Source organism: Arabidopsis thaliana, chromosome 4 (assembly GCF_000001735.4).
Source record: "Arabidopsis thaliana chromosome 4, partial sequence".
In the NCBI taxonomy this organism is placed as follows: Eukaryota; Viridiplantae; Streptophyta; class Magnoliopsida; order Brassicales; family Brassicaceae; genus Arabidopsis; species Arabidopsis thaliana.
Genome location: NC_003075.7, coordinates 18,403,167 through 18,428,684, shown reverse-complemented (window position 1 = coordinate 18,428,684; position 25,518 = coordinate 18,403,167). Strand labels below are relative to the sequence as shown.

Sequence of the window (25,518 nt, the reverse complement as noted above, 5' to 3'; positions counted from 1 at the left end):
GATGGTTTAATATTATGGTGGTGGTTATGGTGGACCATGATATCAAGCTATTGTCGCACTGATGGGTTTTCTATGTATTCAGATGATACTCGGTTTCATAGTTGAGTGATAACTAGGTCTGGCCATTATCTTACTATCCAAATAATTCGATTCGGGTTCTCAATTTTGTGGGCCGATTGGCTCCAAAAGTTTCATTATTATTTTTGTTCTGTTGAAAATAGAAATCCAAAAAAATACGGGTGGGTCCCATAATCATATCCATTGTACCGTTGCACACTCAAAAGACAAAAGATTCAGACCAAAGGCTCTGGCTTCACGCAGATAAGGAAGCAGAGATCGAAACGAAGACTCAAAGAAGAATGGCGATTTCTACTTTAACACTCACACAATCTCTCTATACACGTTCCTTCAGACCAACCATCTTCTTTTCTTCTTCTTCTTCCTCGTCCTTTTCGTGTCTCTGTTCTTCTTCCTCCGATTGCGAGCCGAAACTCTCCGTCAAGAAACGCGTTTTCGGAGTGGGTTTAGGGTTCCTAGCTTCTTCGATTCTCTCTCTAACGCCTCTGGACGCAGACGCCACGAGGATTGACTACTACGCCACTGTAGGAGATCCTCTCTGCGAATACAGCTACGCAAAATCAGGACTTGGATTTTGCGATCTCGATGTTGGATTTGGTGATGAAGCCCCTCGTGGCGTACTCGTCAATGTAATCTCTCCATCTCTCTAATTTCCTCTGTTTAGGGTTTTTGATTCAAAGTTTGAGACTTTGGAGAGTTGGTCACACACACACAGATCCATTACACGGCGAGGTTTGCAGATGGAACGTTGTTTGACAGTAGCTATAAGCGTGCAAGACCACTTACTATGCGAATTGGAGTCGGCAAGGTACAACAAAGAACCATTGTCTCTCTCTCTCTTTGTTAGCTTCCATAGTCTTCAATTGCATTGCTAGCAAAGTTCACACTTGTCTTTGTTGAAGTTAGTTAGTTTCTTATGTTCTTCTTTGTGATTAGGGTGAGCAAAACAACTATATATCTAAACTCTTGATGTCCAAAAATGATCAGGTAATTAGGGGACTAGACCAGGGGATTCTTGGAGGCGAAGGAGTACCTCCTATGCGAGTAGGCAAGTGTACTGTATTTTCCTTTGTTCAATGTCCTTTATTTGGCTGATAACATATTGGTGCGGTTTTATTTTGCAGGCGGAAAGCGTAAACTTCAGATTCCACCTAAGTTAGCTTATGGACCAGAGCCTGCAGGATGCTTTTCTGGTACTTGCACAATTCCTCTGTAACAGTTTCACTTGTATATGTAAGATATGTATCTCGAGTAATAAATCGACTCTTTATGCAGGTGACTGCAACATACCTGGCAATGCAACTTTGCTCTATGATATCAACTTTGTTGAGATCTACCCAGGAAGTAATACAAGATGAAGCCAACTCCAATCCCGTTTGGTAAAGGAACAAACAACTATGTATGTGATGTATATCACCAGGTGATTACTTTTGACAAGCTTCAGATTATAATTTCTGTAACCTAAAACATTGATGATTTCCAACTGAATCCAATGTCTAACCTCCTATTAAAGAACAAGACACATCTTCTCTGTGCAGATCTGTCTTTTTGTTAAGTTATGACCTTGGAAAATCATATACTTGCATAAATGTATAAGCGCGTGTTAGGTTAGATTCAGTCTTGGTAAGTGATGCAGCTTGTGTCACAAAGATGTACAGAGTCTAGAATAAAGTTGTGTGATGTGGTTTTTCATCGGTGTCATATCTCTGTAATTGGTCCCCTCACAACAACTCATGAATCTTAAGGCCAAAAAAAGTGTAAAACTTTGGTTCTTGCCTACTTGAGCATGTTGAAAATACATAAGACAAATCTTCATTTTTCGATTTTCCAGGAAAAACACAGTGCATGAGCTAATTTACAGCGTACCGGAGGTTCTTAAAGGCTGATGTTAGGCCATCCTCAATGGAGGGTTCTAAGATAAATGAGGTTTTTAAAGAAATCATATATATGAAAGTTGGCCAACTCTCTCCATATGGGTGACACATCATCACATAAGAAAATATCATGTGTCATTTAATATTGATTAAATTAAAATTAGCAAAATTAATTGAGAGAAAATAAAAAATCTCATATTGTGTTAAATCCTCCATTAATTCATTTCTTAAATGATTTTTTCAAAATATAAATATAAATAAAATTACTTATTTAAATAAATCAATTACTACTTTTATTTTACTTTTATTATTTTTTATTTTTAAAAATTTTAATGGTCAATGGTCATCACTCTATAATGACTAAATAGTTGTTTATGTTGTAGTTTATTTGTTTGCTACCTAATATTAGTGTAGTTATTTTACCTTGATTTTTTAATTATTATTACGTTATGGTTCATATCTTATCATATGAAATTCTGTATTTTTATTTTTGTATCTTTAGGTAAGTTCGTAACATTGACATTCAATATTTTTAAGTAATAGACTTTTGAGACGTTAAACATACCACAAAATTCAAAACAAATCCATTTGTCTTATACGGCTATATGCAATAGTATAAAATCTAAAAAGTGTTACTAAAATAACTCTTTAATTTTTGCTTCTTTTTTTTCATACGAAAACTCTTGAAATCAAAATATCTTATATTCTTATTGTGTGTATTCATGATAATGAACAAATTTTAGAATTTTGGATATAAAAATAATCAGATTATACATGAAAATATATAAAAATTGATATTTAGAGTCAAAAATGAATCTAACAATAAAAATGTAAGTACATAAGATGAGTCTAATTTTACTAAGTATAAAATAACAAACAAAAAGTAAACATAAATTAGCGACAAAAATAATTAACATATTTTTATCTAAAGAATTTTTAAAACAAACCCACGCGTAGCGTGGGAATTCATCTAGTAATATAAAAATAAAAACATGGAAAGAAGAAGAGAAAAAATGAAGAGGAGCTCTTAGATAAGAGAATGAAGAGAGGTTTTTAATAATCAAGTAAACCACCTAAGCCACATGTCACTTATACATTGGTTCATTTTTTTCTTAAACTTAAAATTTATTTATATAATAATATTATAATAAAATAATCATTGTTATTGTTGTTAAGAGGTTTTTAATAAGAGCTTATTGTTGAGGATGCTCTTACTTTGTTTACACCTGAAGACTGAAGAGCAAGAATCATATCAGTAAAAATTGTTGAATAAGTCCTTTAAAATATAGTATGGTGGGGGTAGTTGTATGTATAGAAAGATTACATGACCCGTGTATGTTATGATACACAGTTTTTTTAAGCTTTATGTGATCGATCTTTACTATCCATTTTTGGATTTTTCTTTTAATAATGTATGTAAAAGAGAAAGAGAGTGGGTGAAAAGAGTTAGAATATTGGGGTCCCAAAAAACTAAACTCAAATTAAAAGACCATGAAACACCTTAACCAAAAACAAACGTCTTTGTTATTGTTTTGTAAGTTTGAAACTAGCATAGAAAAAATTAACTAGTTTCCACTTATATCTTCCAATGATAGTAAACAATGATTACTTACGATATCCAATTGATTAAGCTAATATAATACTAGATCTATATTAATATTAATAAAACATTCACTTGTAACACCAACAAAGAGCACATGCAAAAGAAGACAAAACCATGAACTAAAAGAGAACAAACACCAAAATTTATAACCCACATTTATGCATATATTACCGGCATATATTATATAAATTCCTTTATAAATTATCTAATAAATAAAAAAAAACTACATAATAGAGCAAGCATTAGGATTATCATCACTAAACAAAGAAGTATAAGAAGGGTCATCGTAGTAAACAGCCATCGTCCCGGTGGTGACGTTTGGGTCAACTTTTCTGACGTAACCAGGCGGTGCTTTCTTATCATAAGCCTGAGCTATGTACGGCTGAGCCACCAAGTTGTACGGTACGTACGGCCATATCTCGGCTTTCTTCCCCGTCGCTTTAGCCTTCTTCAGCACCTTGCTCGCATCCGCATAACCACTCACTGTCACCTTCTGTTGCTTCTTGTTTATCTCCACCGTTTTCACTCCTGAAAATATATGAAGGAAGATTTTTCATGTTATATATATGCATGCATGATGATTGATGCATGTATTTATATAAGTTTTAGATAGGAGTAAGCAAACACATCTCATAAGGGACAGTAACACAAATTCGGACGAGAATTTTGATTATAAAAGAAGAAGCTAGTTACCTTTTAGAGAAGAAAGAGAGTTTTTGATTTTGAGGACACAACCATCACAATCCATCCTAACTTTGAGCTCTACTGTTTGAAACTGCTTCTTCTTCTTCCTTTTTCCATAACTATGGCTTCCTCCATTCCCTATTAGCTCTGATATATACTCCAACGTTCCCCCAACTCCCATCTTGTTGATTTTATCTTTGACTTGTGTCTTCTTTTTATCAAGAAAATTCACAGATAAAGGCGATTAGTAATGGGTATAATTCTTTTCACTCTGGCTCTCAATATGTGTTATGTGTTTGTATAGATATTTGTTTTGGTTTCAGTTTGCAATGAGTTGTTAGCTTGGTTGCCTCGACTTATAAAGGCCTTAATTTGATATTTTAATAAAGAATTACTTTTGTGTATATAATTGTATTGGTACGAAAGAAAAAGTATGTTGTTGTGTTTATAATTGACACAAATTTGGCCAACTTTATAAAAAATAGAAAAAGATGTCTTTAAGAACTTAGACCGTAAGCAATATATATGCCAATTGCCAAAGACCTTGTGGTTTAGTTAAGAAGATATTTGATGGGAAAAGTGGAACTAAAGGGATATATACGCTTTAAAACCATACTAAATTCAATCATTTAAAGTATTTTTGTAACCAATTGTTTTTTTGGTTCATATTTGTATCCAATTGTTGAACAAATGTATATATGTTACTATTTTAACTTAGCATATATACGAAGGTAAGCTTTGTAGGGAAAAGGGAATCCATGTGATGTGAATACAACTAAATCATGGAATAATAACTTTAGGTATTTTTATTTAAATCTTGTTGTTCTTCACAAGGAAGACAGAAAGAAGGTGAGAGAGCCATGCATTTATTAACGAATTCATACTAATTTATCTAAAGCATAATTAATAGTCGGTTCATTATTAAATTAATTAGGATCAATGATCAAATTTAGCAAAATTTAAAGGTGATATATAAAAATAGCAAGAACCATCGTGGAGATTTATAAAGTTAATATTTACTCACTACGAGACAGCTTCACACGTATGGGGAAGAGATCTCGAGCGTTCAATTGTATACGTGGCAATATGACGGCGCCGATTGGAATACGCGTGTGAGGCTGTCTCCTTATTGGAGGAGTTGTGCCACCTCCCCTCTCAACTTAGCTAGCTGTTTCATAGTATGTATTACATTCTCTTCACGTATTCATAATTTTACGTAATAATTCAATAGTAGATATACAAAAACTCATATAATTATCTGGAATGAAGCTAGGGAATATTTTCAACTCCTCAAAATTGAATTTGTATGTTTATTATCGTCCAGCAAATACAAATACGTACATGTAATTAAAGTCGTTCTTTTTATCTTGAATATAGGGACAATTTTGTTTCTTTCGTCTATCAATAAACAGAACTTGTCATAAATTCGAATCTTTGCCTTTTTGGTAACTCATACTAATACCAACGGTTAGCTGACATAATAAATTGTAGTTATATGTATCTATGAATATATGAAGGGGACTCCACTCGAATAATTAGTGGCAAGTTAGTTGACAAGAATTTATAAATTTTCTGTTATATATATAAAAATATAGATAAGAATATGAAGGTGACTCCTCACTCGATCGAAATAATTAGTGGTAAGTTAGCTGACAAAATTTTATAATGTTTTGGAGTTGTCGAGCAAACCTTCAACGTTCGGTACATATAATAACAAGTTTATGCACTCTATTTAAAGACTGTCGATAAGAAGTTTCCGGCAGCCGTTAGATATTTATTTAAATGTATTTCCTAACTCCTAATTGTATTTTATATGGCATCATTGGCATGATTCTATACGAGTTTATCCGATTATCAAAGTATAAGGTTTTTCTTTTTAACGACCAGAGATCAAACTTTATACATCAAAGAGTTGAAAACTTTCTAATGTGGACAGGACAAGGTATCAATTATATATCTGTCTTTAAATGGATAAAAAAAAGATACATGCATGACCTTTGTTTTGTTGGGTTTAGTGTGTTATCTTTCTTAGATTCTTAATTTGGATTTAGGATCACAACAAAAGTTGCTAAAGAGAACTCACCGAAAGTGAATGCGGTGTCGATTTTAAAATTCATCATCTTTTCTGATTTCTTTATCCTTAGAAACTAATTTGCATTTCCTTCCAAAAACCGTTTCAAATAGGAACCAGTTAAGATTGTAATATTTCTTCTCATTTAAGGCAAACGAGAGTAGTAACTACTTCAGGGAGTAGTATTCTCGCGCTCGTGTAGATGATGAAGTTTGGCCCGCAACACTAGCTAATGTTGCTTGTACACTCTTTGCAAGCAATGAACAATGTTAGATTCCAGGGCACTAGTATGCACATCACACCTATCTGGTTAAGAGGTGTTCAATAGTATTCGGCTTAGAAGTAAGCTCATGGGCTTTTTATGACAGTTTTAAAATATGAAATGCTACAGAGGGATGATATATTATAAGCCCAGTGATATACCACATGATGCCACATCAGTACAGCAACAACATTCATCACCAAATCAACATCTCCTGATCCCATTCCAGACAAATATCATAAATTCGTGAGATTCGATCTTATTTTTGTATCAAACTTTCTGGTAACATTCTAATTCAGATAACATGAACAGCTGTGATTCAAACATAAACATTGGAATAGAGAATCGTAATTCTTCCTCTTCACCAGAAAAAGAGTTGGTACTACTTCCCGCAAAATAATTGTTAACTCCAGGAATCTCAGTATCGAATTAAAAAAAAAGAAGAAGCAATGTACCTCAATGGAAGATCTGGAAGGGATTCAAGTGAGGCTAACACAAGTTGCATAAGATTGGAGAAGCGTAAGAGCTTGTTCTGTAATGGCTCTGTTTCTTGCACGTCGCACCCAATCACTCACTATTTCCTCTGCTTTACTTCCTTTAACACCTTCTTCTAGTGTTGCTGCTGCTTCTGCTAGTTTTCCTTCCGCCAAGTAATTATCCACCTTTTTAATTACAGATTCGATGCCTCCATTAGCTTGATCCACTTCTTTAAACTGTTTAAGTTATTAAAACAAAGAAGCCCAAGAATGACAGTTAGACTTCAGAGTTTTTGAGCGCCGAATTTTGGTTTTGTAATTAGCACACCTTTAGCGAAGATGCTACATGTGCTAGGGAATGTGCTAAGATGCCTCCGCCACCAGGTGGAATGAGACTGAAATGTCTAAGTGTTCCTTTCAAGGTATCAAACTGGCAACATAACGAGAGGAGAGTAAGAGAAAAGTTGGAACAATTTTTATATCCAAAAACATTGATTGTGAGTGGGATCACCTTCTGATTCAATTGCAGCACTGTGTCGGTTCCATTGGATCGTGCTTCTTCTGGAAGAGATGATAATACCAGGCCTAGGATTGAATCTTTATGAGTCCCTTCAAGATAAGTCTGAAGCGTATCGATTTCTTTTTGGACTGGCAGTCCTTTCGAGAGTGTATCATCCAGCGCAAGTGCACCCTACAAAATCACAATTTTTATACATTTCAAACTTAGTAGGTGATATAGAAAAGCAGAGTGTCGTGACATTAACATGAACCCATGACAAAAAAGCATGCATTCGATTCTTACCAATGCAAGCTTGTGAACTGAATGACTTTGGCGAGCCTCTTCAGAGCGCGCATAGAATGCCATACTCAGTGCCTTTATCTACAGAAAGTAGAAGACAATGCAGAGACAGGGCTAAACATTCAGGAATTCTGCTTATTTACAAAGGGATAGGTAACTCAAGTTTGTGTAAAGTGGAAAGTTATAATGTGGGTTTGATTACTTCAAAGTATGCAAAACATTCATGACTCCATTAGAATAGAGGTTTCACTTTCAACATCTTTACTAAAACATCTTCTGATGAAATGTTTTCTGCAGAGTGCAGTAACAACTAACGCACATCTGGATTCCTACACATTCTTCCTAATTGTGATTTCAAAACAGTCTGTGCAATATTCTATACCATGAGGTTGGAACCATTAGATAGTACACCATTTCGTCTTTTACTTACATTAAGATCTGCCTCTGCCATTTTTTCAATCTGTGCTGCCTTTTCTTTTGCAATTGTCGAAATCATCTCAGCTTTTGCCAATTCTTCAGCTTTACTCAAAGCCAACTGCGCTTCAGTTTCCTACAGTAAATACAAATTGTGAGTTATGATTTCCTAAGTCACAATACACTTTTTATCTTCAGTTTCCTGAAATGTACACAGACCTTTTGTTCAAGTTCAGCTTTGAGCTTATCTTCCATTCTCTCCTGGATTGCTTTAATAGCAGCTGCTGCTTTTGTTCGTTCTCTTTTTAGCTCCTGAATAAAGCAACATTGGCAGTTCAATTATAGTCGTATGCGTCTACCCAGGAACATGAAACCGAGAATAGATAGATGCTTACAAGAATCCATTACAAATTCGCATCAAATTGCCCATACTTATAGATTAGTAAAATACAAAGTAAACATCTGATGCATATGAGCAGTGCCACTGGACATATGTCCTGGACTGAGTAATCAAGTAGAGATAAAAAGATAAACGCACCTTATCCAATATTGCTGCCTCCTCTATACGCATTAGCTCACGTGCCCTAAGGTCTCTTAACTCATTTTCATACTTCTCCTGAGTACAATCAAAACAATTGGCAGTAGTGTATACGTTAAAACCTCTTATAAAGCAAAGACACTACAGAAATAAATACTCATACGACATATTCTGTCTTTTAACCAACCTTCAAGGCTCGTAATTCTTCAGCAAAAACCTGGGCATCTAAATGGGCCTGTTGCTTCTCAGCTGCATGAATGGCAGCCAGAAAATCAAGTACCAACTTTCCATCCTCAGTCATGTAACTATCTTTCAGCCCCTCGGTTGAGTTAGGAAAGGCCTAATTCACGAAACTATCCAGATTAAGAACACTTTTCTGCAAATTATCAATCAATATAAAGCACTGAAGTAAGGAACAGAGACAGGAATATCAAGTATTAAACCTCAGTTTCTTTAGTTATTTGCTCCCCTATTGACGAGGACCCAGTGCTTTCAGTATCACTGCCTTCTAGATTATATTCCTTAAGGAGAGAACCTGGTAATTGTACTTCCCGCTCAATGCCATCCTGTAAGAGAGTGATTGATTAGATATTCATCATCTCAGGTAACTTATATAGGCCATAGAAAAATCAAGTATTTAAGAGGGGTTTGAATTCAACTAAAGCTTCATAAGAACCTCCCGCTTTCCTTAGAGAGTAATAGGTATCTAATTCAACTAATTTTAGTTCCCTACATTCCTTCTTAAAAAATCAGTTTCTATCAGAATTTGATTCAGGACAGTTAACATAATGTCCATATGAATATCCCATTTCAACCAATATAATAAGAATTTGCACAAAACAAAGGAGTGCTTTTAACTCCAACAATGTAGCAGAATCCCTTTACATAGGTGTATCCCCTTTCAAAATACAAGCATTCTGGTCCAATGCAGGAAAAGGACGAGACAAGAAAAATTTCATGAAACAAGGAATACTGAGACATTCATCTTCTGATTTTTAAATCTGTAAGCTATTCATTTCATTACTTGTAGTTCTTTTTCAAGTTCAGCAAAGGAAATTTTAGTACCTCAGGTGTCTTTAGAGCGGCAGGATCCTTTGGTGAAGCAGATTCCGTTTCGCTTTCTCTATGAACCGAACTAGACTGGGCATTAACAATAATAGGACTATCCCCAGGTTTGGGTACAGCTTCCAACTTCACACTTTCTGCCTCAGAAATAATTTCTGATGGCATGTCCGGCTTAGCTCCTGAATCTTCAGATGCAGAAATAGGCAAGTTTATCTCTGCTCTATCAATGACAGTTTCTTGAGGTGTCTCCTCTTGGTTAGAAGAAATATATGTAAAACGGTCAGATGATAGATCAGACTCGGGTTGCAGTTCTATGTCACTCTGCACTCCCTCGGAAGCTTCAGAATGAGTAACTTGAGGTTGCGTTTCAACTTTTCCATCTTTTTCAGTAGAATCTTCAACACCGGAAGGTACATTCAAATGATGAGCCTCCTCCAGCTTTTCAGTTAGAGCATCAGAATGAATTCGCTCACTTAATTTCTGCTGTTCTTTCCCCAGATATTGATCCAAATAGCCAGTCTGATACGCTACCAGAAAAGCCCCAGCGATTGCAACACCTCCTATAACCACTTTTGAAGAATTTCCTTTAGTAGGAGGAGGAGGAGTCACTTTTGGAGGATCAACTTTTGAGGCATCTGGTTTCCCAACGGGTTTAGCTCCAGGGAGACCATTTTTACCAGATGTAGATGCATTTCTCGAAGAGCTCAAATGAAACCTCTGATGCATAACATAACACAATCAATCCAAGAGAGTACTCACAAGACGCTAACTAAGAATCACAACTAAATTCATAACTCACCTGAGCTCCCAAATTCCTCGGGAATCTCTTTATTGACAAACGAGAAGACAGCTCGAGAACCGACCTAAGCAAAAGAGCAACAACATAAACCACATTCGGTATGATTCACAAGAGAATCAAAGTCACAAATAGCTCTCAATTTAGAGGAATCAATAAAATCAGACCCGAAAGCTACGCAACGAGATTGATGGAACAAGAGAAGCCAAAATTCAACAAGATGGATTGAGATAATAAACTTAGGGTTCAGGAAACATACTTCCGAAGCATTATCGCGTCGCGTCTCTGGTGATACAAACGCCGAACGAGAGAGCGAAGATGTTACGACGGACGGAGAAGACTCGGAGCCTCCGGTGAGTAAAATAATAGTATTCTCTGAAAACCCCAAAAGCATTGAAACGACGCCGTACAAAATTACTTGAGAAAAAGGGTAATTTAGACATTTCACAATACAATGCGACCCATTATCACTTCAGGTCCTCGAGTTTTTCCCCAATATCAAAACCACTCGACGAACAAGAACCCTAGAATTCGCCTCCTCTTTCCAAAATTCCCAATTTTTGTAATGACGGGATAGAAAAATTCCCAATGTCCGCTTTATCTTTCATTCTCGATTAGAATTCTTCAACCAAAGGTCACTCTCTCTCCGTTCCATTGCTTCTGGATTTCGTTTTTAAGGTTTGCGTTCTTCTTTTTCTTCTTCGTCTTAAGAGAGTAAAATCTGGTGTTGAAGAATCTATTTTGAGTCGGAAATTTGATAAATTTGTAATCTTCCGTACTGGGTTTTGATTGTTGTCTTGTCTCTCTAATTGTTTCATTCTTCTTATGCTACGAATTTAGGGTTTTACATTTTTCCTGCCTTCTTTTACCCATCAGAGGAAGTTTCAAGCCATTTTGTTGTAAGTCATCTTTAAACTTCTAGCTCTTTTGGATTGGGTTTGTTAAAGATTTAAGCTTTGGTTTTAAATTATATAGATTTGCTGCGTTGCTTTGCTAATTTGTCTGATTTAGGTTTTGTCCTCTGCGATGGGTTTCTCTAATTTTATATTCAATATTTTTTCAGAATCAGCTCTCTCATAAGCTAAGATGTCGTCATCGCCTTTTCCAGTCTTGGACAACCGACCAATTGATAAGTGGAAGGTTACGGAATTGAAAGAAGAGCTTAAAAGACGGAGACTAACAACAAGAGGCTTGAAGGAGGAATTGGTTAGGCGTCTTGATGAAGCACTTCGTGCTGAGCAAGAAGAGTCTGAAAGGATCAATAGTGCTACTGTTGCTGCTGCTGAAAAAGCCAATCAAGAGCCTCAGATGTTTCCTGTTACTGTAGGTGATCGTAATCAAACCACTCCTGTTACTCCTGTTGAAGCGGCATTTAGCACTGAGACAACTCCTGTTACAGCTGAGAAAACCCCAGAACCAACTCAGACCAAGATAACAACTGAAGCTTCAGCTGGTGTTGAGACTACACCAGCCCCGGTGTTTTCAGAACCAGAGGTTAACGCTGTGCCATTCGCTAGTGATGAAGATGAGAAAGAGAAAGTTGATGATGTTAGAGACATAGCTGGTCTTGATAGTTCAGTGGTTGCACGTGATGCAGCAGTTGTGCAAGTGGCGTCTAGTGAGCACAAATCTGAGAATAATGAACCATTTAGTGGGTTGGATGGTGGGGATTCTAAGGCTCAACCATCAGAGGCAGTGCTTGAAAAATCTGCTATGTACAACCAGGTATCTGAGGTCATCCCCGTTACAGGGTTTGAGGTAAAATCTGATTGTATTTCTACTGATTCTGTGTCAAATAATGAAAAAATAGAACTAAAGGATAACAAAATTGCTGATAATGTCAAATTAGAACAAAATGTTAATAAGTTCCAAGAGCCATCAACAGTCGTTGGCGAATCGCATCCAATGGATGTCGAGGAGCCACTTGAGCAGAAGACATCTGTTGGAGGTGGGGATGACAGCAATGCTGCAAACGCAGATATGATCAAAGAAAATAATATTATCGATGCAGGCGACTCAGAAAAGTTGAATTTAGATAGAAGTTCTGGTGATGAGTCTATGGAGGATGAGCCGGAGACAAAGCAATCCGAGTCAATTACATCTGATGATAAGAGTGCAAAAATTGAAATGCTTTCTAAGGAGGAAAGCCGTGCTGATATGGATGCGGGGAAAGGGAAATCCCCTGAAAATAAAAGTCACCCACTGGTGGCTTCTGACAAAAGAAAGCTTCCTGCTAATGGTAATTCCTCTCATATTCATTTGTTTTATTAATCAAATCTTTTACTGTGTTTAATCTGTAATGTTGGTGTTTGAGGCATATACTGGTAGTGTTTAATAGTTGTTTCATCTTTGTCGTTTATGGCTACTTCTTATATATATTGGCTTTTGAAGCATCTGTTTTGAAATTCTAGCTATGTATGCTGAAATGTCTTTCTTTGTAACTCAATGTAGATCAAGAAGCTGTTGGAAACAATGAACCTGCAAAGAGGCGCCGATGGAACTCTAATAGTATTAAAGTTCCTGAAGCACAGATCACTAATAGTGCTACACCCACTACAACACCAAGGTCGACTGGTCTGAAGCGCGACTTCTCAAGGTCTGACTCTTCGGTTAGTGAAGATGGACCCAAGGAACGTGTGGGTATGTAATACAGCACCCCCTCTATGTATGTTTCCATCTCTTATTCATTGTCTTAAAGCTTTGTTTGATAGATGTGTTCAATATTTATTGGCAGTTCCTCCATCTCCAAAGGAGCCTACAAATTCCCTCAGGATTGACCGTTTCCTTAGGCCGTTCACACTGAAAGCTGTTCAGGAGCTCCTGGGTAAAACCGGAAATGTCACTAGTTTCTGGATGGACCACATTAAGACCCACTGCTATGTATCGGTAAGACCGCTTCTTCAAATCCTTTTGATTTACAAAAATGTTGATTCTGTTTGTGTACTTTCGAATTCAATTATCTAAATATCCAAAGAATTTTGTGTAACATGAGTGAGTTGTGACGTGACTGCAGTATCCCTCGGTTGAAGAAGCAGCAGCAACAAGAGAAGCAGTGTATAACCTCCAGTGGCCACCTAATGGAGGCCGCCATCTGATAGCTGAATTTGTTAGAGCAGAAGAAGTAAAAGAAAAACTGGAAGCTCCTCTGCCTCCTCAGCCTCAGCATCAGCCACAAGCTCAGACTCTTTCGCGGCCACCTCCAACTGCTCTTCCACCACCACCACCTCTGGCCAAACCACCTCACGTTGTAGAACGTCTTCCTCTGCCTCCCCCTCCTCCTATAGCCCCTGAGGAACAAGAACCTCCCATTGTCACTCTTGATGATCTATTCAAGAAGACAAAAGCGATCCCCAGGATATATTACTTACCCTTGTCAGAGGAGCAAGTTGCAGCTAAACTTGCAGCGAATAATAACAAGTGATCTTGCTGGTTCTTGGGAATTTCAGGTCATTGTTTTCGTAGCAGGCTCTTAGGAATTTAGCTCAGTGCGGACAAAAGTTGAGTACTCTGTTGAGTTTGGTTTGTTATTTTTAATGTAGAACGGATGGGAAGACTCTTCTTATGTTTAGTAGACTTTGGTTTGAACCTGTGATGAACTAACAGAGTTGTTTGGCTCTCTGTGTGTTAGATCTTTTCCTCTCCATTTCTTCTTTTACCTTTTCATGGATCTATGAACAATTGTTGGGTCAAAAATAAAGTAATAGCAGCCCAATATTACCAAATTTCAAATCTTGCAACTTACTTTTAGATCATGTGTCAAACCTAGTAATGGGCGTGTGTCAATGGAATAACCTTTTAACACTTGATAACATAAACACACAAATTGTACACTTTCACAAAACTACAAAGACGACCAAGATACGTTTTAGACACATCACACATACATACATAATTACATGCAAACACAAAGGACAAATACTTGGGAGAGAAGGCTCTGAAGATCCTTTTCAAGAATTTCATTACTTTGAACTTCACTTTTGTGATTTGAACTCTACTTGTTCATAAGACAAACGAGAAGGATAGATTTTATTAGAAATCCTTCCGGACGCAAAAGATGTTTCGACAGGGAGTCTATGAGCTTCATCGTGGTCGAAGTTTCTCTCCTTTTCTAGCTTTTTCATCTTCTCCTTCTGCTTCTTCTGCATGACTTGTAGGTGTGCGTAACTTGCTCCAATGGACGACATTACTTTTTAGTGTTGGTTAACAAAATAAATGTGTTAAGAATAAGATGTGGTTAAGATTTTCGAAGTGAAGGTTGAGTTTGTAGAAGAGTGCCTATTTATAGAGGTTTCTACGATTTCATTGCCGCTCTTAATTAATATATTTCTCTCTTTGATAGCCTTGATGTCTTAGGTGATTAAACTATGGGGAGTCGGTTGTTCCACAAATTTACACATATTATTAATAATGATTCATTTAGAAATTACTTATAGGGGGAGGTTTTATCTAGTTTGTGGCTTTCGCTTTAAGGGCGGCTCTTATACCAGCGGCACAAACTATGGTCCAATACATTCACATCTCGTCATATAAACAAAAATATGATAGATCTTTGCATGGTTCGCTAAGTAATATATATGTACGTTTTAGATTTTATCATTCATTAATGATTTAACGGTAGTCTGTGGAATGATAATTTACATCTTTAAAAAAGACGAAATTGTAGAAAAGTATATGTCAAAATTAGATAAGAACGCAAATATGAAGATGATTAAAAATTTGACATCTTTATAAATCTGTGGACATATATCTTATCTGGTATGATGTAGAAAAGTATATGTCAAAATTAGATAAGAACGCAAATATGAAGATGATTAAAAATTTGACATCTTTATAAATCTGTGGACATATATCTTATCTGGTATGATTCAACCACTAACATGTACTTGCTTTATAGTAGATAACAATAAAAATGCATTGATCAAATTCACGACAAGAGAACAACAAAGATATAAGTACTTAGAAAAGGTTACCAACAAGAGGGCTTTGATCCAATAAACTATAGCTTCCAATTCTACAACATGCAAATAAGAACATTATCTTTCTCTCTTCAGAGAGAATAATTATTTCTCCATTCAAATAGTAGGTAGGGTTAACGTTTAGAATGATCATTGGTGCAGTTAATTAGAAACGTTTTAGAGCTTCAAATTTGATATCTCTAGAATATATTTGCTCGTGTTTACATATATCATACCCCAAATATTCGAGTCAGTGACTACATTTTATAATCACTTTTAAAAATAAAACAAGAAACTGCATATAACTTTCCGAGAAATTGAGTTATCAAAAAAGAAAAAAAAAAAAAAAAGACAAAAACTTTACTAGAAATTAATATAATTAGCAATTTAGCACCACGCTATTGTATAAGGAAAATTAAAGTTGAGATGCTTTAAGGATAGGCACACGCACCTATTCACCAAAATATTTCTTTTTAGTTTTTCATAACACTTCTAAATTTGGTATAATTTATCATTGCAATTGACCGACTCAATTTCCACTTAGATTAACACTAATTAATTAGTTCTAAAGAAACGAGTGAGACATGGAATTTAGTGGACCGACTTTAGTATGTTTGATGATAATGGACAATACTTGCCACTCCACTCTCGAAATCTACATCATTAAATAATAGGATTGACTTTCTAGTTCATCGTGAATGGTTTTGTATATGCGTTAGTCCATAGCCATATATATATAGTTCCTTTTATTTCACATGAATATATATATATATATATATATATATATATATATGTGATTTGGGTGTACTATAAGGCTTATACCAAAACATTTTCTACCTATTTTATAAAAAATAATCTAATTTTTATAAGTGATTTGTTCCCATATAGTTCTACTTATATGTTTCGTCTACTTATGAGTTCAAATAATTAAGTTCATCATTTGGATTTGGATTATGTTGGTTTTGTACGTAGTTGTAATATTACTATTATATATTTAGTAATTATAGTTTGGAGCCAATAACAAGTGATTGGGGGCAATCTGCTAATCTGTCTCATACTTCTCCCTAAAGGCCAATCCATAAACATAATCACAATCTTAATTTTCTCTTCTTGACCTCTTTTCATATCTTAAATATTGGAGTTGCTTATCTAAAAGTCCAGTTCTTTGCTAGTAAGACCATCCTTATTGATGGTCTCCTAACATAACTTTTATGTTAAGAGATATGTCTTATAACTAACAAAAGTGTTTTAAAGTCTCTTACTTTTTATAGTTATAAGCCATTATAAAACATATCTCTTAACATAAAAATTGTTTTAAGAGATCATCAATAATGATGCTCTAAGTGGGAAAATATATCAAACTTTTTTTGAAAAAAATTCGTAGTTAAATTATTCAGACCAAATTCAAAACCAAGAAAAGTTTATATGCATGGTACTCAATTAAAAGTTTTACAAACATATAAAACGACATTAACATTGACCTTAACATGTGGTCATGTGGACTAGTTCTTTGTAATAATGATGTTAATGTTTTACTATTAGAGTTCAAATAATCGGATAGCGTATGTGATTTACTGGACTAAAAAAAACTTTGATACGCAACAAGTAAATATAGTATATCATGAATGATATAAGTAAGGCAAAAATCATTATGAAAGTTATGAAATCAGCAATTAAACGCTGTAGAATCCTTTAAAATAAAAAAAATAAAAAATAAAAATAAAAAAATTATGTCTGAGCCCGGGTTCGAACCGGGGACCTCTAGTGTGTGAGACTAGCGTGATAACCGACTACACCACCCAGACATTGTTGATCATAGGTTCAGATTAATGTATATTTCCTAATATACAATAGATAAACTTATTTGGATTACACATAACGTAACTGTGTTGAAATTGAAGTTATGGATCCAAGAACTTTATAATTGATAAACGTAAGATTAACCCAGATATTGAACAATGAAGATGAGGACTCATTAGAGATCGCGAACATCAAACTTGATGTAATTAAGACTAGAGGATTTGCATTTTTCTTTTCAAGAACGTTTTAATTTGCTCAACGCATTACATAAGGTGAGAAACAATTATTTTTGGGAGGCCTCAAAGCTCCATTTTTGAATTACAAGAACAAAAATTAATTGAAAAAATAATAGTAATTTACAAGACAAATTTTGCCTTAATATATAGTACTTGATGCAGAACAAATTTTTTACCAATCGAGTTTAATATTCCTTTCAATGTAAAGCTTGTCAATATATTCTATGATAGGTCGCGATGCTTCCATGTACCTCCTCATGTTCTTCTCAACCGATTGATCAGTTTCATTGAGCCGTAAGAGAAGTTGATCCCTCGTCGGAAGTGTATACATTCCGGCGTAAACCGCGGTTCTAACGGCCCACGTATGGAACGGTGCACACACTTCCGTGTAAGCCGTTGTCGCAGCGTCTTTCAACGAATAGTCATCTGCGATCAAAAATTGTTCAAAGATGGCTCGGATCAGATCTAAACCTTGTCTCACACGTCTTAGGTTACGCGAATGGCTCCCCGGTGTTTTAACCGTTTCTTTCTCCACGTCTAGGTCAAGAATGTTGTGTAACGTTTCGAACGTTTTCGACGCTTCCACCAAATCCTTAACCTTGGCGATGTACTCCATTTCCGCAAATTTGAAAGCGAATCCAAGACAATTGAAGAGAACAGAGACGTGAGTACACGCACTGCAGAAATCATCAAGCCTTAATTCGTCTTCATCGATCTCATCAGATCGTTGCGGTTTCACCAGATCCGCGAGATCTTCGAAGGCCTCTGTGATTACGGACAATGGCGTGTTGACTCTTGCTTGCGTGGTACACACGGCGTCTTCGAACATGTCTTCTTCTTCCTCTTCTACTTCTGCTTCCATCGCTTTGTGTCTCTCCTCCTCTTTCTTATATAGCTTCGCCACGATTGCTGATTTTTGTTGAAAACTCTTTTTGTTAGATTGTGATCGTGATGGGTCAGAGAGGAGAAACGTATTTACGAAGAAATGGGAGGAGACGTGTTATGGTTCTGGAAGAAGGAAAATGTAGACTTGCGACTTTTTGTTTTGGAACGTGTATGACTTTTCGCAACCTTTACGGGTCCACCATTAATTATTATGGGATTTTTAACTATACAAAGAATAATTAATGGCTATAAATGCTTGTACCTATTTTAGTGAAAGAAATAGGATCTAAAGTAACATTTATCTTCTACAATATTATTTTTGATACTAATTTATTTATTAAACTAAAATCAACAAAATATTAATATAAATGATATCAAAAATTTAATAAAGTGTTTTAAAAAGAAAAAAAAAATATTTAAATCTTAGTAATCCTTCCACATTATAAGGTTTTTTGGTTCATGGAGTTTGATATCGAAACAAAATCATGTGTTATTGATTTTCTTTTTTATATAATCAAAATCATGTATTGTTAGTTCTATGATTTGGAGTGTTCTTTTTAATCCGAAACACAAAATATATCTATAGAATTTAAATTTTTATTATTTAAAGTATGCTTTAGCAGAATAATATATAGCTCATGTATAATTTTATTTTTTTAAGTCCACCAGATGAAATATGGGAATTTTAACAAAGAAAACAAAAATAATTGGGCTTTTCTAATGTATTTGTATTATGTCATAGCAACACTGAGAAATAAATAAATTTTATTTATTTATTCTGAAATCAAAGGAGATGAGACTTGGCTTGGTTTTCGTTACAAAGACGCGGAAACATTAAAACGGTTCATATGGTTAAAAACTCTCGTTGGCTTTGTTTCATCCTTGTTCACAACCTGGAGATGGAATAGTCCAATGCATCTACCAAGAAATCTGTGGATACATTACAACACACACAAATTCATTATAGATATTATACAATCTCGTTTTGTTCTTTGGTGAAACTTCATAATTTTAAGCGATATATAAACTAAGAATTTACCTGCATCATCTTTAGTGAAACACATTGGTGGCTTTATCCTGAAAACGTTCCCATGAAGTCCTCCTTTTCCGACGAGAATGCCAAGTTCTTCATTAAGAGAAAGGAGCAAAACATTTTGGTTAACCAACTGATGCTTATCAAATCGATGCTTTTGGCTTTAATGTTGTTTACCTCTAAGTTGCTCAAACAAGACAGATGTTTCAGCCTTGGCTGGTGTCTTGTCTTTCCGGTCACTCACAAGCTCAATCCCAACCATTAACCCTCTTCCTCTCACGTCTCCAATGACTGAAACCAAACAGACACGGTTGTAAGTAAAAACAGAGTAAATGATCTGATTATATAAGTTTGTTTGGTACTTACTATCATGTCTTTTCTGCACATCTTTCAAACGTTGTATAAGGTGTGAACCAACTTCAGCACAATGTTCTTGGCGTTTCTCCTTATCAATAACGTTTAGAACCGCAAGTCCACCAGCTGAACAAACCGGGTTCCCACCAAAAGTGTTGAACAGAATCTTGCTAGCTAAAACACTTGCGATTTCTGGTGTAGTCACCACAGCTCCTAATGGCAATCCATTTCCAATTCCCTGTGAATATAACCGGTGTCAATTATTAGTGAACTACACATGTTTCTTTAAGTATATAACAGTAAACGTAGTCAAAGAATGGAGAACATAGCATATGGTAAGAAGTAAGAACAGAGCAAGTGGTAACAACTTCTTTTGACAAACCTTTGCCATTGTGACTATGTCAGGAACCACATCTTGAGTCTGGAAACCCCAATAGTGGCTTCCTGTTCGCCCAAATCCAGTTTGGACTTCATCAGCAATGCATACACCACCAGCGTTGCGAACAATTTCATAAACCGACTTTAAGTAACCAGGAGCCAATTCTACAGCTCCTCCGACCCCCTGAAGTAAAAATGATAATGGCATGGTGACGATTATGTTCAAGAGAGTGGTAAATCACTAAATTTCACTTGATGGTTTGTTTAAACAAACAAAAACCTGGATGGTCTCTGCGATAAATCCAGCTACTTTTCCAGAGGTACCATACTCGATGTGGTCATGAACATCTTTAGCATAAAGAGAACCATCAGAGCCAAAAACTCCACGGTATGGATCTGGATTTACTACGTGATGGATTTCCCCCTGCACAATAACAGAATTGGCAACCAAAATTTACAAGCAGTCTATGGCAGAGAACTACTTTGCAGAGAATTTTATTCTGATGGGTCTAAAACGAGGCTAAAGATGAAAGACTCGGCTTGAGAGGCAAAAATCAATGCTAAAGAAAATATCTCAACTTTGAAGAGGAATCAATTCATTAAATGAAAGTCTCTGGGGAAAACCTGAGGTAATGGGTACTTCCATGTGTTAAGAGCAGTTAGTCCAATAGTATTGGAACTTCCACCATGATAAGCATTTCTCAAGGAAATCATCTCAAGGCTACCAGTGTAAAGCCTAGCCATCATCATTGCTAGCTCATTAGCTTCTGAGCCAGAATTCACAAAGTACACAACCTGCATCCAAATCATAGAGCATGCTGATTCCTCGATAAACCAACAAGAGAAACCTAACTACATCATTCAGACTTGTTTGTTTAAAACTCTCAAGTACCTTAAGATTTCCGGGCATCTTGGCAGCCAATGCTTCAGCAAAATCACCAATGGCATGATGCAGGTAAATAGTAGTCGCGTGCTGAAGTAGCTTGCTCTGTTCCGTAATCGCATTAAGAATATCCGGATGGCAGTGACCGCACGACACAGTGACTATTCCAGCAAAGGCATCCAGATATCGCCTACCACTCTCATCATACAAGTACTGCATCTTCCCTTCAACGATGTTAAGCTGCAACATAACATCAACACTGAATAATCAGAGATCCATGGATCATCAAGCTGGCTTCTAAGTCCACAAATCCTCTTAGTCTTCGGGAGCTAATGAATCGATCGAAAATCACAACTACAAATTTGAAATCCCCGATTGCGTACTGATAAATCGCGATCGCCAAAATCAATATAACAAAATCTCAATTCGGTATCAGCAGAACGAGAAAACGAAAACATAAACGGACGTACAGGCTTCTGGTAGTAGTGGAAAAGAGAAGGTCCGAGAAACTTCTTCCGTTTCTGTAAAACCTCATCGGCGGAAGGACCTTTATACGGCCGTGGCTGGTGAACGAACGGCGGAATGTGCGGCGGAGCATCAGCAATCGAAGGAGAAGTAGAGAAATCAGTACGGAGGAGAGAGATCGCACGGCGGTGATAGATATCGGAAGTAGCTCTCTTCAGGAGTTGCCTTTGTAACGCCATTTATTAGATAGAGATAATGATGACAAGTTGGGCAAATCACACTAGTACTATATATATATAGTGTGATTAAGACTAGAGTTTAGTGAGGGATTGATTAGTGCTACTTAAGTAGGAGGATCAAAAGATTTTTAAGAAATGATGACGTGTCAAATATGATTCTTAGGAAAAAGATTCCTACATGTATTAAGATTCCATTTGAATGAGATTGCTGATTAAGCAACCGACAGTGACACTGTAACAAATCTCTTCCGATTATCGTCTGCTAATTATATGACGTGTCACTGACTAGAGGCGGAGTATCCAAGGTTTGGACTTTGGAGTATTAATCCTCCAAATCTTTTTTTTTAATTTTAATTTTGCATGTGCACCATGATTAGTTGTTAAGTTAGAAGATTGTATTATTTTAGTAATTAGACTTAGTTAGTGGACCTAACTCCGAGCTAATTAACATTGTATATAAAATATGAAATAGTACTATATAGGTTTCAAGATTATCACAATTTTCACATTTGGTCTTAGACGTGTACATGACTATCACTTGACGAAGGATCATCAAGTCATGCTAATTAATTATGCTAATAGAGCTGTCGTCCATAACAACCAACGCATTTACATTAAGATCTTTATTAATTTTGTCTTTTACTGGTCATCGACTCATACCACGACCCCCACTAATGCAAGAGCAAAAGGTTTAGTAGTTTAATTCCAATATTCACCATACTAACTATTATGAATTTATGATTAAAGAAAAATCTCTGGATCAACAACATTATCGCAAACAAACTTTATTACTTTCATATTATATTCATCGAATATAAAGGTTCATACTAGTACATCACAAGTTCGATGATATATAATTGAAAACAAAGTCAAATCCAAATTTCAATATCCTGAAGGGAACCCTCCTTTCCTTGGATCACTAACCGCCACAAGCTTACTAATTCCACCGGATTTTCCATCGGATTGTTCAACTATGAGCTGAGAAATCGTCCCTCCGGCGATCGGCGTTAGGACTTGACCTTTCTTCTCCAACACAAGTCTTATCTCTTCAGGAATCTCGAAATGGTCACTATACACTGTCGTCCAATTCTCATACGAAGCTTTGTTCGGTATCAGCTACAAATGAGGTTACAAAAGTAAAATTAGCAAAGAACAAGAAAGTTTCTATCTTGGGTACAAGGACAAAAAATAGCAAAAACCTGGTGGTAGATTCTTGGAGCAACAACGGAAGAGAGAGGATCCATGTTGAGGAAGAAATGATTTAAGTAAACTTGTGTTGTACCGGCGATGATGTACATTCCTCCACTCGCACCCAATGCTGCTTTCACTTTACCGTCCTGTGTAAACCAACACAGAAGTAACCATCGTTTAGAACCTAAAGTACTCAGAGTTACTTGTAGCACAAGAGCTAGGGTTTTTTCTTTTTTCTTGCCTTGAGTACAATGGTGGGAGTCATAGAGGACAAAGGTCGTTTCCCCGGTCGGATGAAGTTAGCCGGTGCTGGTGGGGGCACATCTGGGTCACCTCCGGATTTCGTCGGGATCGAGAAATCGTCCATTTCGTTGTTTAGAACGATTCCGGTGCTCGGAGACAGCATTATTGCCCCAAAGTATCCGTTGATTGTACTAGTCATTGAAACAGCATTTCTCTCAGAATCTATTATCGATAAATGGCTCGTCCCATGATCCTTGATCTGACCCCATCTACGAATAGGAGAAAAAGATTGAGATATCCAGAATCGAAGAAAAAAGATTTGCGGAAAAAGATTGAAAAAACCTACTTGCCACCGTAATATTTTGGATCAAAGGTCTTCTCATCGTTTATCTTGCTCTTCAAGTCTTGTGCAAACTTTGGAGATAACATATCTGCAACAACATTAGTAACTTCAGGGACAAAATCTGGATCCCCGAGGTTCATTCTAACTGCGAATGCATGTTTGAGAGCCTCAACTAGTCGATGAACACCGAGGGGGCCGGAAACACCCGATGGAATACCATATTGAGCAAGAATGTTCAAAATCTGCAACACAAGAGAAACTCCAAAAGATAAACCTAGGTTTGATGAAATGTGAAATTTTCACAAAAATACTTTACTTACAAGCATCATTGCAGGGCCACCAGATGAAGGAGGAGGCATGCCGAGTAATCGGTATCCAAGAATCTCCGTAGATAATGGTTCTTTAACCTTAACGTTGTAATTCTGCAAATCTTTCAAAGTTATTATCCCTCCGGCTTTTTGTATATCACTCACTAGGTTAAACCCAACCGTGCCATTGTAAAACGCTTTTGGACCGTATTCAGCGATTTGGCTTAGTGTATCAGCCAATTTCGGGTTACGGCAAATCGCCCCTGGTTTCTTGAGCTCTCCATTTGAAACAAATAGCTCAGAGAGACCTTTGTCCGCTAAGATATCGCTTCTAGTCGCATTCATCTGCATATAGAGATATTTTGAAATCTTGAATCCTTCAGCTGCAAGTTTCTCAGCAGGTTCTACTAACTGCTTCCACGGTAACTTCCCGTGTTGTGTCCAAGCCGTGTATAGACCCGCGACTTCCCCGGGAACGCCTACTGACAAGGATCCTTTCTTCTTTCGCTCAGGATTATCACCATACATATCCTACATCAAGAGAAACAGCCAATAAATATCTTTGATTAAAAAAACACTGTCCATAACTCAAAAACGTACGTTATCCAAAATGCTCATTTTGGGAAGAGTAAAAAGAAAGACGTTATTACTGTAAAACGTGTTACTTACCTCAGTGGCGCTTAGAGGAGCGGTTTCTCTGGAATCATAAGCAACTTCCGTGCCATTAGCTAGCTTAATCATTGTAAACGCTCCACCGCCTATACCGCTAGATGCGGGACTGACAACGCCCAAACAAAGAGCAGCAGCCACCGACGCATCAATCGCGTTTCCTCCTTGACGAAGAACATTCGTCCCTATTGCAGAACACCGTCCATCGTCTGTCGCAACCGCACCGTGATACGCAACAATACTTTGCAGATTTTTCACAGCGTTAGCGTTTTGCAGAAACGCGATTAGAAGAAGAGCGATCGTCGCAGTACGAACGAGCGACATAAATGCTACGATCAATAGAGAATGAAACCAGAGAGATTAATCACAGAACGTAACGTATAAAATCGTTAATAATTTTTGTATTGGATTTAGAAAAAAAGAAAATGACTTACAATTCATATGGATGTCTCTTTCTTAGAGATCTCGTCCTCTTTCGTCCCTAGGGACAAGAGTTTGTTCAGACGAGTATTAAATAAGACCTGTGGTCAAACTCTCATCTGAGATTTTCATGGAAGGTAAGTTATGAATGTAAAACCCTTTCCAAAATGAAGGTAAATTATGAATATAAAACCCTTTCCAAAAGTTGTAACTCTTAAAGAAATTTCCATCTATTGTTGGTCAATGTTTTAAATGTTCTTTAAATGTTTAACTTCTAATAATTAGTTATCTATCTTTTTTTTTTTAAGAAATCTTTAAAATAAAAATTTTAATTGAGAATAATTGATTTTATCTTGTATAAATTGTATTTAAAAATCTATAGGTAACAGTTGTCCACTTGCACTAAATTGATCTCTTAATGCTTATTTTTGCTTGTTAATAATTTTCATTAATTTA

The 25,518-nt window shown here is 36.3% G+C and overlaps 8 protein-coding genes and 1 non-coding gene across 13 annotated transcripts; 2 read left to right on the top strand and 7 right to left on the bottom strand.

The window, feature by feature from the left end:
* Positions 1–106: 106 nt before the first annotated feature.
* On the top strand, positions 107–2,193 carry PnsL4 (FK506-binding protein 16-2). Of its 3 annotated transcripts, none has more exons than NM_001342549.1 (6): positions 227–707; positions 794–886; positions 1,066–1,126; positions 1,203–1,271; positions 1,354–1,498; positions 1,910–1,975. In NM_001342549.1, exons 1-5 carry the CDS (start codon positions 360–362, stop codon positions 1,434–1,436), a joined length of 654 nt encoding a protein of 217 aa, NP_001329278.1. In that variant the 5' UTR covers positions 227–359; the 3' UTR covers positions 1,437–1,498; positions 1,910–1,975. The 3 variants fall into 3 exon arrangements, with proteins under 3 accessions (NP_568067.1, NP_001329278.1, NP_001320168.1); NM_001342548.1 differs by having other exon boundaries at positions 273–707; positions 1,066–1,122; positions 1,910–2,193; NM_120132.4 differs by having other exon boundaries at positions 107–707; positions 1,354–1,928.
* A 1,382-nt stretch (positions 2,194–3,575) lies between these two features.
* Positions 3,576–4,576, bottom strand: AT4G39700 (Heavy metal transport/detoxification superfamily protein). The gene is made up of 2 exons (NM_120131.2): positions 4,249–4,576; positions 3,576–4,083 (listed from the first exon to the last, which is right to left on the bottom strand). The coding sequence occupies exons 1-2, from the start codon at positions 4,418–4,420 to the stop codon at positions 3,779–3,781; spliced, it is 477 nt and encodes a 158-aa protein (NP_195680.1). The 5' UTR covers positions 4,421–4,576; the 3' UTR covers positions 3,576–3,778.
* A 2,019-nt stretch (positions 4,577–6,595) lies between these two features.
* AT4G39690 (MICOS complex subunit) lies at positions 6,596–11,099 on the bottom strand. The gene is made up of 12 exons (NM_120130.3): positions 10,920–11,099; positions 10,664–10,727; positions 9,865–10,581; positions 9,243–9,365; positions 8,987–9,139; positions 8,800–8,877; positions 8,481–8,573; positions 8,278–8,397; positions 7,851–7,928; positions 7,560–7,739; positions 7,377–7,478; positions 6,596–7,285 (listed from the first exon to the last, which is right to left on the bottom strand). The coding sequence occupies exons 1-12, from the start codon at positions 10,928–10,930 to the stop codon at positions 7,052–7,054; spliced, it is 1,953 nt and encodes a 650-aa protein (NP_568066.1). The 5' UTR covers positions 10,931–11,099; the 3' UTR covers positions 6,596–7,051.
* Positions 11,077–14,379, top strand: AT4G39680 (SAP domain-containing protein). Of its 2 annotated transcripts, NM_120129.3 has the most exons (6): positions 11,077–11,338; positions 11,501–11,559; positions 11,724–12,899; positions 13,112–13,300; positions 13,395–13,546; positions 13,674–14,379. In NM_120129.3, exons 3-6 carry the CDS (start codon positions 11,747–11,749, stop codon positions 14,079–14,081), a joined length of 1,902 nt encoding a protein of 633 aa, NP_195678.1. In that variant the 5' UTR covers positions 11,077–11,338; positions 11,501–11,559; positions 11,724–11,746; the 3' UTR covers positions 14,082–14,379. The 2 variants fall into 2 exon arrangements, with proteins under 2 accessions (NP_195678.1, NP_001078515.1); NM_001085046.1 differs by lacking the exon at positions 11,501–11,559 and having other exon boundaries at positions 11,155–11,338.
* Positions 14,380–14,444: 65 nt separating this feature from the next.
* On the bottom strand, positions 14,445–14,910 carry AT4G39675 (uncharacterized protein). The gene has a single exon (NM_120128.2). The coding sequence runs from the start codon at positions 14,842–14,844 to the stop codon at positions 14,632–14,634; it is 213 nt and encodes a 70-aa protein (NP_568065.1). The 5' UTR covers positions 14,845–14,910; the 3' UTR covers positions 14,445–14,631.
* Positions 14,911–17,346: 2,436 nt separating this feature from the next.
* On the bottom strand, positions 17,347–17,420 carry AT4G39672. The gene has a single exon. It is a non-coding gene; the product is annotated as a tRNA-Val (tRNA).
* A 195-nt stretch (positions 17,421–17,615) lies between these two features.
* On the bottom strand, positions 17,616–18,839 carry AT4G39670 (Glycolipid transfer protein (GLTP) family protein). Its single transcript, NM_120127.3, has one exon. It carries the CDS (start codon positions 18,511–18,513, stop codon positions 17,824–17,826), a length of 690 nt encoding a protein of 229 aa, NP_195677.2. The 5' UTR covers positions 18,514–18,839; the 3' UTR covers positions 17,616–17,823.
* Positions 18,840–19,120: 281 nt separating this feature from the next.
* On the bottom strand, positions 19,121–22,058 carry AGT2 (alanine:glyoxylate aminotransferase 2). 2 transcript variants are annotated; one of them, NM_120126.5, is made up of 9 exons: positions 21,655–22,058; positions 21,194–21,424; positions 20,926–21,096; positions 20,582–20,725; positions 20,306–20,485; positions 19,936–20,161; positions 19,747–19,860; positions 19,576–19,662; positions 19,121–19,466 (listed from the first exon to the last, which is right to left on the bottom strand). In NM_120126.5, exons 1-9 carry the CDS (start codon positions 21,886–21,888, stop codon positions 19,423–19,425), a joined length of 1,431 nt encoding a protein of 476 aa, NP_568064.1. In that variant the 5' UTR covers positions 21,889–22,058; the 3' UTR covers positions 19,121–19,422. The 2 variants fall into 2 exon arrangements, with proteins under 2 accessions (NP_568064.1, NP_001328757.1); NM_001342547.1 differs by having other exon boundaries at positions 21,194–21,566; positions 21,655–21,971.
* Positions 22,059–22,659: 601 nt separating this feature from the next.
* On the bottom strand, positions 22,660–25,125 carry GGT2 (gamma-glutamyl transpeptidase 2). The gene is made up of 7 exons (NM_120125.2): positions 25,077–25,125; positions 24,643–24,971; positions 23,986–24,504; positions 23,669–23,907; positions 23,321–23,591; positions 23,088–23,225; positions 22,660–23,004 (listed from the first exon to the last, which is right to left on the bottom strand). The coding sequence occupies exons 1-7, from the start codon at positions 25,081–25,083 to the stop codon at positions 22,771–22,773; spliced, it is 1,737 nt and encodes a 578-aa protein (NP_195675.2). The 5' UTR covers positions 25,084–25,125; the 3' UTR covers positions 22,660–22,770.
* Positions 25,126–25,518: the final 393 nt, after the last annotated feature.

What these genes read in the sequence shown, in the direction of transcription:
- AT4G39700 (NM_120131.2), bottom strand. Translation starts at nt 4,420, where the DNA reads ATGGGAGTTGGGGGAACGTTGGAGTATATATCAGAGCTAATAGGGAAT. An exon ending in CTCTCTTTCTTCTCTAAAAG is followed by an intron (nt 4,084 to 4,248) that starts GTAACTAGCTTC and finishes ATATATTTTCAG; the next exon opens with GAGTGAAAACGGTGGAGATA.
- AGT2 (NM_120126.5), bottom strand. Translation starts at nt 21,888, where the DNA reads ATGGCGTTACAAAGGCAACTCCTGAAGAGAGCTACTTCCGATATCTAT. An exon ending in ACATAGTCACAATGGCAAAG is followed by an intron (nt 20,162 to 20,305) that starts GTTTGTCAAAAG and finishes TTATATTCACAG; the next exon opens with GGAATTGGAAATGGATTGCC. An exon ending in CTTGTTTGAGCAACTTAGAG is followed by an intron (nt 19,663 to 19,746) that starts GTAAACAACATT and finishes CTCTTAATGAAG; the next exon opens with AACTTGGCATTCTCGTCGGA.
- AT4G39690 (NM_120130.3), bottom strand. An exon ending in AAATAACTAAAGAAACTGAG is followed by an intron (nt 9,140 to 9,242) that starts GTTTAATACTTG and finishes TTCGTGAATTAG; the next exon opens with GCCTTTCCTAACTCAACCGA. An exon ending in AGGCAGCAATATTGGATAAG is followed by an intron (nt 8,574 to 8,799) that starts GTGCGTTTATCT and finishes TGCTTTATTCAG; the next exon opens with GAGCTAAAAAGAGAACGAAC.
- GGT2 (NM_120125.2), bottom strand. An exon ending in CTCCCACCATTGTACTCAAG is followed by an intron (nt 23,226 to 23,320) that starts GCAAGAAAAAAG and finishes TGGTTTACACAG; the next exon opens with GACGGTAAAGTGAAAGCAGC. An exon ending in CTCCAAGAATCTACCACCAG is followed by an intron (nt 23,005 to 23,087) that starts GTTTTTGCTATT and finishes CCTCATTTGTAG; the next exon opens with CTGATACCGAACAAAGCTTC.
- AT4G39670 (NM_120127.3), bottom strand. Translation starts at nt 18,513, where the DNA reads ATGGAAGCAGAAGTAGAAGAGGAAGAAGAAGACATGTTCGAAGACGCC.
- PnsL4 (NM_001342549.1), top strand. Translation starts at nt 360, where the DNA reads ATGGCGATTTCTACTTTAACACTCACACAATCTCTCTATACACGTTCC. An exon ending in CTCGTGGCGTACTCGTCAAT is followed by an intron (nt 708 to 793) that starts GTAATCTCTCCA and finishes ACACACACACAG; the next exon opens with ATCCATTACACGGCGAGGTT. An exon ending in TGCGAATTGGAGTCGGCAAG is followed by an intron (nt 887 to 1,065) that starts GTACAACAAAGA and finishes AAAAATGATCAG; the next exon opens with GTAATTAGGGGACTAGACCA.
- AT4G39680 (NM_120129.3), top strand. Translation starts at nt 11,747, where the DNA reads ATGTCGTCATCGCCTTTTCCAGTCTTGGACAACCGACCAATTGATAAG. An exon ending in TGGACCCAAGGAACGTGTGG is followed by an intron (nt 13,301 to 13,394) that starts GTATGTAATACA and finishes ATTTATTGGCAG; the next exon opens with TTCCTCCATCTCCAAAGGAG. An exon ending in AGACCCACTGCTATGTATCG is followed by an intron (nt 13,547 to 13,673) that starts GTAAGACCGCTT and finishes ACGTGACTGCAG; the next exon opens with TATCCCTCGGTTGAAGAAGC.
- AT4G39675 (NM_120128.2), bottom strand. Translation starts at nt 14,844, where the DNA reads ATGTCGTCCATTGGAGCAAGTTACGCACACCTACAAGTCATGCAGAAG.